This window comes from Xenopus laevis, chromosome 7S (assembly GCF_017654675.1).
Source record: "Xenopus laevis strain J_2021 chromosome 7S, Xenopus_laevis_v10.1, whole genome shotgun sequence".
NCBI classification, from domain to species: Eukaryota; Metazoa; Chordata; class Amphibia; order Anura; family Pipidae; genus Xenopus; species Xenopus laevis.
Window position 1 is genome coordinate 110,343,377 of NC_054384.1, and position 15,557 is coordinate 110,358,933.

At 43.0% G+C, this 15,557-nt stretch overlaps 1 protein-coding gene across 2 annotated transcripts in view; it reads left to right on the plus strand.

Annotated features, from left to right (window-relative positions):
• Positions 1-4,757: 4,757 nt before the first annotated feature.
• The window catches only part of tmco4.S (transmembrane and coiled-coil domains 4 S homeolog), a 30,453-nt gene continuing 19,653 nt past the window's right edge, over positions 4,758-15,557 (plus strand). Inside the window, exons 1-6 of one of the 2 annotated variants that reach the window (XM_018228340.2) lie at positions 4,767-5,101; positions 8,687-8,778; positions 12,385-12,544; positions 12,638-12,812; positions 13,124-13,151; positions 13,893-14,025. In XM_018228340.2, the coding sequence (XP_018083829.1) occupies positions 12,414-12,544; positions 12,638-12,812; positions 13,124-13,151; positions 13,893-14,025 (467 nt within the window). In that variant the 5' untranslated portion in view covers positions 4,767-5,101; positions 8,687-8,778; positions 12,385-12,413. Of the gene's footprint in view, positions 5,102-8,686; positions 8,779-12,384; positions 12,545-12,637; positions 12,813-13,123; positions 13,152-13,892; positions 14,026-15,557 lie in introns of both variants that reach the window. The other variant, XM_018228339.2, reaches the window with a different exon arrangement.

A 15,557-nucleotide genomic window follows, 5' to 3' on the forward strand; every position in this document is an offset into this window, starting at 1 on the left:
GGGTCACTTCTGTTTGGTGAAAGACTCGACAAAATCATATCCAAAGCCTCTGCAGGAAAATCGGCTTTTCTTCCTCAGGACAAAAGAGACAAGAGGCCCTTTAGAAAAAATCCCCTGCAGGAGGCCAAACAGTATAGACCGGGAAAGCCCTTTACTAGGCAACCCTGGAGAAGAACCCAGGGACAAGGGGCACCTGGAAGAAGGGACTTCAAACAGGACAAAAAATCGGCATGAGGGTGCGCGAGCCCCTCTGTCTTGCCTTGGAGGAAGACTTCAGAATTTCAGGACAGTGTGGGCTCAACACGTATCAGATCAATGGGTTGTAAAAACCCTAAGCAATGGTTATGCCCTGGATCTTCAAAAATTTCCGACGTTTTACTTTGTGTCTTCAGAAAAGCCTCGATCCCCACTAGCTGTTTCTACCCTAAAGATGATCCTTGGGGACCTACTAGACAGAAAGATCATCACAGAAGTCCCCAAAAGAGAACATTACAGAGGTATATATTCTCACCTATTCTTAAGAAGAAAAAAGAATGGGGATTTCAGAGTAATTCTGAACTTAGGCCATCTGAACAAATTCCTCAGAACAAAAAAATTCAAAATGGAGACACTGAGGTCTATATGCCAGTTCATAAACCATGGAGACTGGATGCTCAAGATAGATATACAAGATGCCTATCTGCATGTTCCAGTGTGGGAACCACACAAACAATTCCTACGGTTCCTGATCCTGGGAAAGCACTTTCAATACCAAGCGCTCCCATTCGGACTAGCTTCAGCCCCAAGAGTTTTCACCAAGGTGCTTGCTCCCATGATGGCTTTCTTAAGGCTAAAGGGGATCCAGATTTTCGCATATCTAGACGATATATTGGTGAAAGCTCCTTCCAAAAAACTCCTCCTACAACACCTGAGTATAGTTCTAGATACTCTGAAAAAATGGGGGTGGCTCGTCAACTGGGAAAAGTCCATGTTGGAGCCAACACAACAGATTCAATTTCTGGGAGTTATCATAGACTCCAAAAAACTTCAAGTAAGTCTAACAGAGGAAAGGATTTCAGACATACAACACCAAGCAGATTATCTGTCTCGTCATCCATCCTTGACTGCCAAGAGATGTCAACAAATTCTGGGGAAACTTATGTCCACCATAGAGGCGGTGAAATGGGCACGAATTCAAGCAAGACCTCTCCAGATAGAATTCTTGAACCAATGGAACAGGAATCACCTGGAAAACTCCCAGTTGATTCACCTATCACAGACGACGATCACTCATCTCTCATGGTGGCTCAGGAGAGAGAACTTGCAAGTTCCTGTATCTATCGCCTCCCCTACTTGGGAAACACTGACCACGGATGCAAGCAGAGCGGGGTGGGGAGCACACTTCAAACACTTCCAAATTCAAGGGAAGTGGACACCCATAGAAAGCAAAAAATCCTCCAATTGGAGGGAACTGAAGGCGGTGCTACTAGCGATCCTACACTTCCAAAAACACCTCAGAAAAAAATCTATACTGATCAAATCAGACAACCTAACCACAGTGAGTTATATAAACAACCAGGGAGGAACCAGATCCAAACAACTGTTGTGCTTGACCACAACTATTTTCGAATGGGCTCAAAACAATGCGAACCACCTCAAAGCCTCCTACATACCAGGGACATCGAACACCTTAGCGGATCTCCTCAGCAGGAAATTTCCGGCTATCGGGGAGTGGGAGTTGAACCAGCAGATTTACGACCTAATATGCCGAAAGTGGGGTCACACATCCATAGACCTGATGGCTACCTTTCAGAACAAGAAGAATCTAGTGTTCTGTTCGTGGGACAAGGACCCCAGAGCGACCTTTTGGGATGCTTTCTCATTCCAATGGAACTTTCAACTGGCTTACATCTTCCCTCCAATCTCGATGTTAGCAAAAACCATCAAAAAAATTCAGGAGGACAAAGCTCAAGTCATCCTCATAGCTCCCTGGTGGCCGAGAAGACTCTGGTTCCCCCTCTTACTTCAGATGTCTCAGGAGGAGCCCTTCAGACTCCCTGTAACTCCGAACCTTTTACACCAGGGATCCCTACTGCACCCAGACCCAGGGTACTGGGCCCTGACTGCTTGGAGATTGAAAGGATAAAACTCAGAAAGGAAGGACTCTCAGAGGGAGCAATCAACACTCTTATTTCTTCTAGAAAGATGTCTACCTCTTCCAAATATAACAAAATCTGGGAGAAATTTTCCAGCTGGGGGTTAGAGAAATTTGGATCGTCTTTCCTCATCTCAGAGGTCACCATCATCGAATTCCTGCAGTCAGGTTTAGAGGCCAGTCTCAGCGCTTCTACCTTGAAAGGTCAGATTTCTGCCATATCTGCTTATACGGACATTCAATGGTCCTCATATCCTCTGATCAAAAAGTTTTTCAAGGGCCTCATCAGAATCCATCCTCCAGTTAAAGACACAGTCCCTCCCTGGGACCTCTCCCTAGCACTGGATGCACTGACCAAAGCACCCTTTGAACCTTTAGATGATTTACCATTAAAAATCCTGACGTTGAAGACGGTCTTCCTACTTGCCATTTCCTCAGCAAAAAGAGTGGGAGAACTACACGCTCTCTCATCTGATGCAACTAAGATCCAGTTCCTTCATGATAAAGTTACTCTAAGAACTCGAGAAAACTTCATTCCCAAGGTTACCACAAAATTCCACATGTCCCAAGACATAGTGCTTCCTACTTTTTTTGAGAATCCCAAGAACGAAGAAGAGAATAGACTCCACAATCTCGATGTGGTGAGATGCCTAAAGCGCTATATACACAAGGTGTCAAGTTTCAGGAAATCTGAAAATCTTCTTATTCTCTTCGGAGGTCCTAGACAAGGCATGGGAGCTTCCAAAAAAGTAATCTCAGCATGGATTAAAGAATGCATTCTCATGGCCTATTCCTCTCAAACAGTACCTGGGCCATCATCAGTCAAAGCACACTCCACCAGAGGTATAGCGGCGTCTTGGGCCTTCCATGCCCAAGTTCCAGCTGACGAGATCTGCAAAGCTGCTACCTGGAAAAATTTACATACTTTCTCAAAACACTACTGTTTCGATGTTTATTCAAAAAACCTAGCTGGGTTTGGGCTAAGTGTCCTCTCAGCTGCTGCAATAAAAGTTCCTGAATAATCCCTCCCTATGTGTTCTGCTTTTTACATCCCCTTATTGGCCCACTGCCATGCAAAGGACAGGAAAACAGAAAATCTTAACATACTTACCGTGATTTTCATTTCCTGGACTGTAGCATGGCAGTGGGCAGGGGTTTCCCTCCCTATTAGGGGGTATTGTCTCCAGTCGTTGAGATGGGCGCGGGGGGACCCGGATGGACTTTTATTGTACTTCCTGTGCCGCCTTCCGGCGGGGGATTAACCCCTTATTGGCCCACTGCCATGCTACAGTCCAGGAAATGAAAATCACGGTAAGTATGTTAAGATTTTCTGTTGTCCTTCATGCGATGTCCTATGCCTTCTGAATGGTTGCTTTCCCCGTCACTCATAGTCCAAATCTGCAATCACTCCTCTGTCCTCTACCCTCCCTTCTCAGCCATCAGTCATAAGAACTCCGCCCTCCATCCTCTGCCCCAGTCCTCTGCCTTGCCTCGCTCACCACTTTAGAAACTTATGGATAAGTGGCCATACACGGGCCGATAAAAGCTGCCGACAGACGGTGTTGGCAGCTTATTGGCCCGTGTATGGGGCCCCCCGTCGGGCTTCACCGATCGAGATCTGGCCTCTCGATCGGATGAGACAAAAAATCCCGTCGGATCGCGCCCGCATCTATTAGTTGATGCGGTCGTTAGGATCCGATCCTTCGGCCCTAGGGCCCACGATCGGATCAGCCCGATATTGCCCACCTCAAGGTGGGCATATCGGAGGGAGATCCGCTCGTTTGGCGACATCGCCAAATGAGCGGATCACTCCATGTATGGCCACCTTAAGACTGTCGGCTGAAAATAGAGATCTGAGGGGGGAGGGCTGAGGAAAGAGGGTGGAGGGCTGAGCAGGGAGGGCGGAGGGGAGAGGGTGGAAGGAAGAGGACTGAGGGCGGAGCTCGTATGACTGACAGCTCAGAAGGGAGGGTAGAGGACTGAGGTGTGACTGCTGATTTGGACAATGAGTGACGGTAAAAGCACCCGATGCGCCATTCAGAAGATATAAGACATCGCATGAAGGACAGGTGTTTTGCTGCAGGATGTCCTACAATTTGTTCCGTAAGGAAGACCCAAACACCTCCATTACAAGCAGTTACGTAACTAGAGGGGGGTGGGCCGTGGTGCGGAACGTGCAGCTGGGCCCCTCACCCCCCTCCGTACACGATTTTAAGGTCTGAAATCAGCGGTGCGTGAGCTGCTGGGGGGACCTGAGGGGCTGTGGGCCCTGGCCCAATCACACCCCCTGCTCCCCCAGTAGTTACTGATCACAAGAGCTGACAGTCAGTCACAGGCCATGTATCAAGCCTGAACCTTCCCATCAATGCTCCCCCTTTGTTAGGATTTAATTGCAGGCAAAATGGCAACCCCAGGCAGTTATGAACCTTCAGACAAAAGACCCAGAGGAGACATTTGTACCTCAGGAAAAGCTACACCCCCTCCCTAGTGGAGTCTGCACAGCCGTTCCTGTATTTAGGAACATTGGCCATTATTACACACTATGTAGGTGAAGAGACGATTCAGCACAATGGGTTCAAGGACAACTGAACTGCTCACAGGTTGGACAGTGAGAATATTTACTGACTGAAATGTAAACACTTCCAGCTTTCAGCAACTAAACACAAGTTAACTATGAGCGCGGGGCATGATGGGAGTACGGAAGTTCTCTCCGTCTCCGTGGCAACCTTTCGCAAAGCTCAAAGTCCATTTGCCAGCTCACTGCGCATCCTACGTGTGATGTCTATTCACAAAGCTGCGTTTCTAATCTCCGTTCTTTGCGTAAAATCAGCGGACGCTTTCCATTGGCTGCTCGTCAGTGGATTATCACCGGAATTCCCGAAAGTGGAGCGTTATCGGCGTAGTTGCGGCCTGGCCCAGCGGACTGAGAGAAAGAGATGGGAGTGGAAGGTCCTGGTGGGAAGGGAGGTAAGTGGGAAACTGTGTGGGGGCTGGTTGGCATGTGATAGTGTGGAGATAAGTGTCCGGAGTTTATATGGGAATATGGGGTGTGTGGGTGAAGGAAGTTGTACTGTATACATGGGGGTGGGACATGGTCTCTCCTGTCACTCACACAACTGCCACACTGCCCTATTGATTGTCCCCTTTCCTCCTGTCACTGACTGTCACTGACTGACTGTCACTCACTAACTCTCACTGACTGACTGACTGTCACTAACTGACTGACTGTCACTGACTGACTGCCACTCCATTCCTCTGACTGTCACTGACTGACTGTCTCTCACTAACTCTCACTGACTGACTGACTGTCACTAACTGACTGACTGTCACTGACTGACTGTCACTCCACTCCTCTGACTGTCACTGAACCAGGCTGCTGCCTTAAAGGGGTATTTTGCCTTTATGAAAACTCTTAGTATGTTATAGAATGACTAATAATAAGCAACTATTCGATTGGTCTTCATTATTTTTTTTTTTTGTTTATAGTTTTTGAAATATTTGCCTTCTTCTTCTTACTCTTTCCAGCTTTCAAATGGGGGTATGGTAGTGATGTACAGGCTGGCCTGGGACGCGCTGGTTGGGCAGGTTCTGACCGGCTTCTGCACAAAATCTTCGGGTCACAGGCAGGGGCGAGTTGAGCTCTTCTGCTGGTCTCCCCCCTAGCACTGTCGGCTTCTGACCTAAATGTATAGACTTGCGGCCGCCCCTTTTGTGACATCACTGCAGGGCGGGAATATATAAATAGCGGGCTTGGGTTGGGTTGCCACTTTTGCTGGCGCCTAAAACCGAACAAAGGGGTGGGGCAGATAGCATTGGGGGTGGAGCAGTGGAGACATGAGAGGCAGACACATTGAAGTAGGTGGAGTTATGACACTAAGGTGGGGTTATTGCATCACTAAAGGCCCCCATACATGGGCCGATAAAAGCTGCCGACAGACCGAGTCACCAGCTTATTTGGCCATGCGTAGGGTTGCCACCTGGCCTGGATTTTACCAGCCTGGCCAGTAAAAATGATGGTTGACTATCCAATCACAAATTGAATGGGCGTTATTCAGCCATACCACAAATTATACCCAACTTTCAAAATCAGAGAAAAACGTCATAGGTAGACTTGCTGCAGCAGCTAGGAAAGCGATATTACAACAATGGTTGAGTCCTGACTCCCCGCCTATATTGATGGTCAAACAAAACTACACCATTTATTCCATATGGATTGGTTGGAAGCAATAACCAAAAAGGAACACAACACGACAAAATTCTTTGATACATGGATATTTTATATAATGACACTCCCACCCCAAACCAGATATCTTACGGTCTACACGTTTAGGAAAACGACATGGTATGACGAAGAAACGCTTAGAGAACACCCACTTGTGGTGGAAGCATCCCAATACTTCGACAATTGGCAACGTGAACAAGAACTACTGGTTTTCGCACCCCCCAGGAGTCATCGGATAAATAGATTATTGGCATCCTACCCGCTGAGTCTCACATAACATCATTTAATTTATTATGAGCTGTATGTTTTGTAATGTACTTGTATGTAATTGATAATTCTATATTGAAAAATTGTTAATCTTACGCAATGCTTACTCTTACTATTCAATTCAATGCAAAATGAAGACAATTTTTACCTGTCTCATATATAAATAAAAACATGTTTGAAAAAAAAAAAAATGATGGTTGATCCCAATGTTAATAATAGGGAATAAAGATAAATATATAGGAAGGTCAGTGATCCCAATGTTATTAATAGGGAATAAAGATAAATATATAGGAAGGTCAGTGATCCCAATGTTATTAATAGGGAATAAAGATAAATATATAGGAAGGTCAGTGATCCCAATGTTATTAATAGGGAATAAAGATAAATATATAGGAAGGTCAGTGATCCCAATGTTAATAATAGGGAATAAAGATAAATATATAGGAAGGTCAGTGATCCCAATGTTATTAATAGGGAATAAAGATAAATATATAGGAAGGCAGTGATCCCAATGTTATTAATAGGGAATAAAGAGAAATATATAGGGAAGGTCAGTGATCCCCAATGTTATTAATAGGGAATAAAGATAAATATATAGGAAGGTCAGTGATCCAATGTTATTAATAGGGAATAAAGAGAAATATATAGGAAGGTCAGTGATCCCAATGTTATTAATAGGGAATAAAGATAAATATATAGGAAGGTCAGTGATCCCAATGTTATTAATAGGGAATAAAGATAAATATATAGGAAGGCCAGTGATCCCAATGTTATTAATAGGGAATAAAGATAAATATATAGGAAGGTCAGTGATCCCCAGTAAACTCCTATAACGGGCAATGTGATAAAAGAAAATGTACCTTTATGTACTTTTAAATTTCGATCCATTGCGCTTTGACGTATGACGGTGGCAACCCTGTGTGGGGGCCATCTGATGGCCATCCCCGATCGATATCTGGCCAAAAGATATTGCCTCCATTCTGATCCGATCATTGGGCTCTAGGGCCGACAATCGGATCAGCCTGATATCGCCCCCCTCCTCAATGTGGGCATATGGGGAGAGATTGGCTCATTTGGCGAAATTAGCGTATCTCCCTGTGTATGGCCACCTTTAGACGCAACTGATCTCTGAATTATCAATTGTTTTCCTTCTTCTGACTCTTTCCAGTTTTCAAATGGGGGTCACTGACCCCATCTAAAAAACAAACACTCTGTAAGGCTACAAATGTATTGTTATTGCTACTTTTTATTCCTCATTTTTCTATTTAGGCCTCTCCTATTCATATTCCAGTCTCTTATTCATATCAATGCATGGTTGCTAGGAGAATTGGGACCCTAGGAACCTGCTTGCTGACAATGCAAACTGGAGAACTGCTGAATAAAAAGCTAAATAACTCAAATACCACAAATAATAAAAAATGAATATCGCTCTCTATGTCATACTAACAGTTAACTCAAAGGTAAATAAGCCCAATGGAATAGATTTTTTCTAAGAAACCTTGCAATTGGTCTTCTTTTTGTTTATGAAATATTTGAAATATTTGCCTTATTCTGACTCTTTCCAGCTTTCAAACAGGGGTCAATGACCCCGTCTAAAAAACATGCTCTGTAAGGCTAAAAATGTATCGTTATTGCATCTTTTTTAGGGATGCACCGAATCCACTATTTTGGATTTGGCTGAACCCACGAATCCTTCGTGAAAGATTCGGGCCGAATACCGAACCAAATCCTAATTTGCATATGCAAATTAGGGGTGGGAAGGGGAAACATTTTTTACTTCCTTGTTTTGTGACAAAGAGTCACGTGAGTTCCCTCCCCACCCCTAATTTACATGTGTTAAAATGCCATTTCTAGTTATAGGGTACAACACCTGACACTTGGAAGTATTACAAGTGATATAAAGATGATACCATTATTAGATAACTAAGATAATTACAGCAAGCTGTCAGAACATTCCAATTTTTTTTTTTTTTAAAGTTGAATATTGCTTTTGGTGTGTGACTTGCATGTGTATTGCTCAAGTATCGGCTGTTTTTTTTATTTATTTTTATTGTACTTTACAGATTTCTCCCGGCACCATTAATACAATGTAATGAGCATTCACGCAAAGGAAGACTCTCCGGGTAACAGCCGTGTTTTTAGTTTAGTGGATCAGGTAAGAGCTTTATTCAGTCCAGTCGGTATAAGGTTTCCTAAAACATTTAGATCAGCTCAGACTTCAATTTTCTATGCTATTTTCTTCATTTTACAGGAGCTTACATTGTCTGGCACTACAGCTTGCACTGCCTGTACAATAGGTATTCCCCTGTACTAAGCACAATTCAGCAGGAACAGTCCCCTAAGTTTGCTCATAGTCTGTACAGAGAGATCCCATAAAACTATGGCAGCATAGGTATTCCCCTGTACTAAGCACAATTCAGCAGGAACAGTCCCCTAAGTTTGCTCATAGTCTGTACAGAGAGATCCCATAAAACTATGGCAGCATAGGTATTCCCTGTACTAAGCACAATTCAGCAGGAACAGCCCCTAAGTTTGCTCATAGTCTGTACAGAGAGATCCCATAAAACTATGGCAGCATAGGTATTCCCCTGTACTAAGCACAATTCAGCAGGAACAGTCCCTAAGTTTGCTCATAGTCTGTACAGAGAGATCCCATAAAACTATGGCAGCATAGGTATTCCCTGTACTAAGCACAATTCAGCAGGAGCAGCCCCTAGGTTTGCTCATAGCCTCACTAAGCACAATTCAGCAGGACTAGGAGCAAAGACTTCAGATCAATGTTCATTACATACACAGGACTTGGCAAGGTGTCTGTTTAGTTCACTTCCTGCTCTGCTCAGTTGCTATGCAAAAATCTGTTCACAGTATTATTAAATATATGAAATTGCCTGGAAAATGGAAATGGAAAAAGTGCACTAAAAATTTTACATTTGCTGCAATTTCATTTGTTTATTCCTCTGAAGTGAACCTGAAAATCAGTATACATAAGAATGTGCTAGTTCCAATCAGATGAATGTATTAGTGGTCACTGAGCACAGAGAATGGACACAGAATTGATTGTTAATTGTACAGGTTTATCAAATCTGTGCACCTAAATAAATTCCGTGTTCTCAACAGACATTAAAAATGGCTGCTGGGAAAACATTGAGCCAGGTGGGGGAGAAACAGAAGTGTTTGTCTAATTTACCCCCTCTTTACTGCTGGAGGGCACCCCAAGTCTCTTGGCCAAATTAATGCTCCTATAAGGTCAAAAGCACACGGCCTGTGTATGGCCACCTTAAATCTAACCAAGGTAGGATTGGTGGAAAGACTGGTACGGTATGATAACAGCACAGGCCGGTGTATTTTCTTTCCTAAATTGTGCACTGGGGGAACAAACATAGTTATGCAGAGGGTTTCTAACATTTTCGCACCCTATTAAACAGGGGGTGTCCTCGTTTTTTAAATTCACAATGAGAAAAAAATTGGATATATTATCATTTGGCTTTAAAATTTGGATATAGTATATACTGTAAGAGCCATGGGTGTCCGCAGAAAATTTTCCAAGGGGGGCAAATAATACTTTTTTCCAATATTTTGGTGGCAAAGACACAAAGCTAGAAGATAATGAATTGCTAAACTTGGCTATACATAGGCTGACTTGCTGCCTTCCCACGTATCAAATACACAATGCTGGGCTGCGCTGGCCACATCCCTTGAGCTAGAAATCCCAATAATATCCAGCAGGTTGCCCTGCTCCCTCCTGAACTACACATTTTAGCATCCAGAGGAGTTTAGCAACATATATTGGGCCGGAACACAGATGAGCAGATGCGTTCAGAGCAGACGATTTAACCGGGTGCAACAGATCGCACTCACAATGTGGTTACATGGATAAGGATACGCTGCGTTGCCCGTGGAGCGGCTCCTGGGATTTTAGGTGCGGTAATGAGGGAATCTGTATAGATCGCTTAGCGGATCGACTTTGCGTCTTTCAGCTGTCCCACTCATTCGTTGCTCGCATGAAGGCATGGATAGTTGGGTAGCCACTGCTAGCACCACCTGCTGAATGGTCTTCTCTTGGCCTCTATTAATTGCTGACCTGTATGTTAACCATTTGGGGAGGTATCAGGGTGCTTAATTGGGCTCACTATTACCCTCTGTGTTTTTTTCTGACTGTGCAAGTGCCCTCCCTTGCCCCTATTTGTGGACGCCCATGGTAAGAGCTGTGGCACACAGTCGAGATTGTAGTTTTTTGCAGCCCTTGTGATTTTCAGCCTGGCTGGTGGGTGGCAGAATGTTTGCATATGCATTTCATACTATGCTGTGGATGCCAGGCACCCACGGTCAGTTACTAATTGGAAAGCCTCACTGAGAAAAATCTTTGACCCGTTTGCAAAGACTGACAGGTTCAGAGGGATTTAAATGATAGTGAATAGGATTTTCCCTCCTGCCCACCAAGCTGGTTATCTCAAGGGGATACCAACAGGCTACACTGGGCATGGACTGTTGTTTGCCCCACCCCTCCTCTTCTACAGGTCAGTTCATATGCCTTTTTTATTATGAATAACCCCCTGTCCAAAATCATCAACATTATTTGCCTCTCGTCTTCCGACCAGACACCCAGTTAGACGTCCTAACAGTGCTACTAAGGATGCTGCTGGCTCATAGGGTTTCAAGGATAATGCTAAATGCTTTGAATTTGCCAGAGGAAGATATAATGAAATGACTAGTAAATAACTGGGAGGGTGCCAAAAGGTTAGGTAAACCCCAATGATTTTAGTGTGTAAACGCCTGACCCCTGGTTGGTGCTCCTCTCGGTGAGAAATGCCCTTTAGACTTATCAAACATTTGCATGGCCAGTATAGTAACGCTGGTAATTGGCACATATAGAGGCACATTTATCAAGATTCGAATTAATTCATGCGAGTTTTTTTTAACTCTTGATTTTTACTCAAAATTCGATTGGCGGAAATGTATTTAAAAAATCACAAATTTCAAACTTGGATGAATTTTACTGACCTGAAAACTCAGATCGAATTCGATTCAAATTCAGCCAAACTCGATTCACGTTTTTTCTCTGAAAAAAACTCGAATGTCAGGAAGGCTGCAAACATCTCCAAATTGGTCACTGCACCTCTCCCATTGACTTATACAGTAATTCGGCAGGTTTTAGGTGACGAATAGTCGAATTCAAATTCTTAAAGTGCTGGAATATGATAAATTTCAAAAACCTAATTATTTTAAAAACTCTAATCGAGTTTGGATAATTCCCTAGTCAAATTTGATAGTTTTGACCATAAAAAAAATGTGAATTTGAATTTTCAATTCGACCCTTAATAAATGTGCCCCATACAGTACAGTAAGGCTAAACCTTTTAAACAATAGCCGCTCAAAATGTATAGTGAGATAACGATCTGAATTTTGGGCAGTGGTCTCACAGGTAACGCATCTTTAACTTGCTGATTTACATTTACACTGATGGCTGGATTTGCTGGTTACTGATTTATCTAAGAGAAACCAAGGAAGAATGAACTATTTATGAGCTTGAATTAAACGGGTTGTTCACCTTTGAGCTAATGTTTAGTATGAATTTAGTTAATATATTTGTAGACTTAAAGAGCTGTTGTTTTTTAGATGGGGTCAGTGACCCCCGTTTGAAAGCTGGAAAGAGTCAGAAGAAGGCAAATAATTCAAAAACAGTTGCCTTAGAATTGGCCATTCTATGACATACAAAAATTTAACTTAAACTACCCCTTTAACTGTTTATTGATGTTTGCAGCTTGTCTTCTGGGTGAAGCAGCAGTCATTATGCAGGATGAATTGGACGGAAAGGCAGCCGCTGTTGTGTTGGGGCGAACCCTCGGTGAGCCGGCGAGATTTGCCTATGCTGGGCTTTGTGGCATCTCTTTGGCGCAGCTCTATCCTGAAAAAGAACAGAGGTAATTCTCATAGAACTGGAAGGGAAACCATTAATAGAATCTGATAATCATGCCGGATGCTCATTGGTTGAATTCTCCAACCTTTTTATGCAGGAGCTTCTGCACCAAGTTTGTGGAAGACTTGGTGGATTGGCTGGATCTGTCCAAGTCGGTGCTTCCAGCAATGGTGGCTTTTGCTAGTGGCCTAGGGGGAGAGGGAACCGATACCTTTACTAAACTTCTTCTGGAGGATCCAGCCTTGAAGTCCAACCCAACTATCATCACTCAGGTAAGAACTGTGTGCAAGCCAATGTCACTCACAGCATTGTTCAGCTGGCTAGAAAACAACCCATGATTGCTTCTCGGAGTGAATTTGGACCAAATAAATAGCACAACTTTGCTTCTGCACGTTTCACCCTCAGTTGAGTGGGGGGGAGCCACGAAAGGCAATCACAGGCACTAAAATATTCATATATTTTGGCCTTATATATTTATCAGATGTTCTGCTGTGGGTTTTTTAAAGGGCCATAGCATCTCCACTCCACACCAGCTTTTTTTGTTTGTGTATTGCATTGTGACACCTTTTATTTTACTTTACAGGATCTGGTGTCCTTTTCTCTCCGTGATGGTAAGTTCATTTTTCCCAATGACATGGTTGAAATTACTTTTAATAAGAGGAAGCCTCTTTCTGACCCCTGACCCACAACTGTTGGTAGCCCTTAATTGTGTTAGTTACTATCAGTGAGATCTGTAGGTGATCTCAGAGAAAGGGGAACAACAAAGAATGTCAAATGTCTTTCTGTCATTTATTCTATTGGATACATAGGAGCTTAGGAGCCGGAGTAGTGTCTCTTTGTTAGATAAAGGGACTCATGGACCCATGCAGGACAGTACTATGGTATTATTCATGTTTATCATTATTATTAAGATGTATTTAATAAATAAAACACTGTACAATAAATAGGTGTATCTGCTGAATATACAGAAGTTTCATGAGGGCAATAAATAGGACTTATGTTAAAATGTATTATGTCTATCCATATTGCTATTCCTATTGTAAAGCACCGATGGAATTTTTTTTATCTTTAACCTGCGCTCGCTCCACACTCTCTCTCTCTTTGATTGTTGAAATGATAATAAAGAGCTCTGTATAAACAAACCCCTCCTTCTCTAAGCTGCAGTCCCAAAATGTGACTACTTGTACAGTTGGCCTATCTGTGGACTGGTCATTTATTTTACTACTTACTCCTCTGCAATGAGTGTCTTGGCAGAACTAGGAAGTGGATTAATTGGATACCTCATCTTTCTGCTTACCCCTAGTTTCTTCTCCAAAGTAAGATTTAATATGTTTCTCTCTGTATCTGTACAGGATTTTATGATTCTAGAAGCCGAGTGCTGACATCACATGTCTCCTGGCTGCTCCGTGTCCCACCGGAAACATTAGAGCTCTGCCAGGAGTCCTTGATGCAGAGCCTGAAGCAGCACACAGAGGAGCCCTCAGAGTAAGGAGAACTTGCATGTTTTACTTGTGGAATGTCATATCTTCCAACATAGAATCAGCTCACGGCCTTAGTTCTGAATTCCTTCTTGGGCTAATGGTTAGTTGCTATGGGCAACTGCACTGAAACTTTTCAGCGTCTGTGTTAATAAATGAGGAGAAATATGTGTAGCAATTTATACCAGTCTATCATTTGCATTATTTTGCACACCAATGCATCTTTTTGCACAGGTGCATTATTTTGCAAAGTTTTGCACTAATATACTCAGTAAAAAGCGACGTATCAAATTAGTTCACCGGCAAGGCATTACACTTTTTCTCTTTGGGTTGTTCCTCATGCTTTGAGTTGTATACTTGTGTCATGGTAATTCAGTTACCAGAGACCACTTGAGGTTAAGGCAAATTTTATTTTAAGCATGCACCAAATGCAGGATTCGGTTCGGGATTCAGCCAGGATTTGGCCTTTTTCAGCAGGATTCGGATGCAGCCGAATCCTTCTGCTAGGCTGAACTGAATCCTAATTTGCATATGCAAATTAGGGGCAGGAGGAAAATTGCATGACTTTTTGTCACAAAACAAGGAAGTTAAAAAATGTCTGTCCCTTCCCACCCCTAATTTGCATATGCAAATTAGGATTCAGATTTATTTCGGTATTCAGACTAATCTTTTGCGAAGAATTCAGGGGTTCGGCAGAATCCAAAATAGTGGATTTGGTGCATCCCTAGTTTATTTGACACAGGAATGAAAGGGAGTTACTGGTGGGAGAGCAAAGAGAGATCTCTTAAAGGATTAGTAACATCAATTCGTGTAGAACGAAAAAAACCCACAAAGACATATTAAACTTTTAAATTGCTAAGTCTTTATTAAGAAATAACTTACCGAAACTCCGCTTGCACTCCTCTTCAGAAAAGGCGACACATCGACGATCAATCATGCGGCGCTCGATCTCTCGCTCGAGAAGGAAGGCAGGGAGGAGAAATTGAGTGCCGCACGATGGATCGCCGGATCTCCTTTTCTGAAGAGGAGCGCAAGCGGAGTTTTGGTTATTATTATTATTAAGTTATTTCTTAATAAAGACTTAGCAGTTTAAAAGTTTAATATGTCTTTGTGGGTTTTTTTTCCTTCTACAAACTTTTTAATAAAAAAATTTATGTTACAGCACAGAAAAGCATAGAACTGCTGTTAGAGCCAAGAAGGTGGATCTGCCTCAAGGTCAGGGTACTAGTGACCAAGACTAAAGTGAGAACAGAATTGATTCAAGTCAGGGGGGCTCCAAGGGAAATCTGCATGCACAAAATAGTATTCTCTTTCACTATACCTTCCGAGCTCAGCTCTGTGAGTGCTTTTCTATTCTGATAACCCGGTTCTGTTGTTCAAGTCTTTTCATCTATGCCAGCGACTCCTTTATATTGTCAGTGACAGTGTTTCCCCTGCTGATTATCTCTGATTGTCACAGTGAGTGTATGTGCCAGCATTCATCTCTCTGCCTCTCCCTGATATTCTTCTCATCTGCGAGGGAGATGAAATATCAGAAGC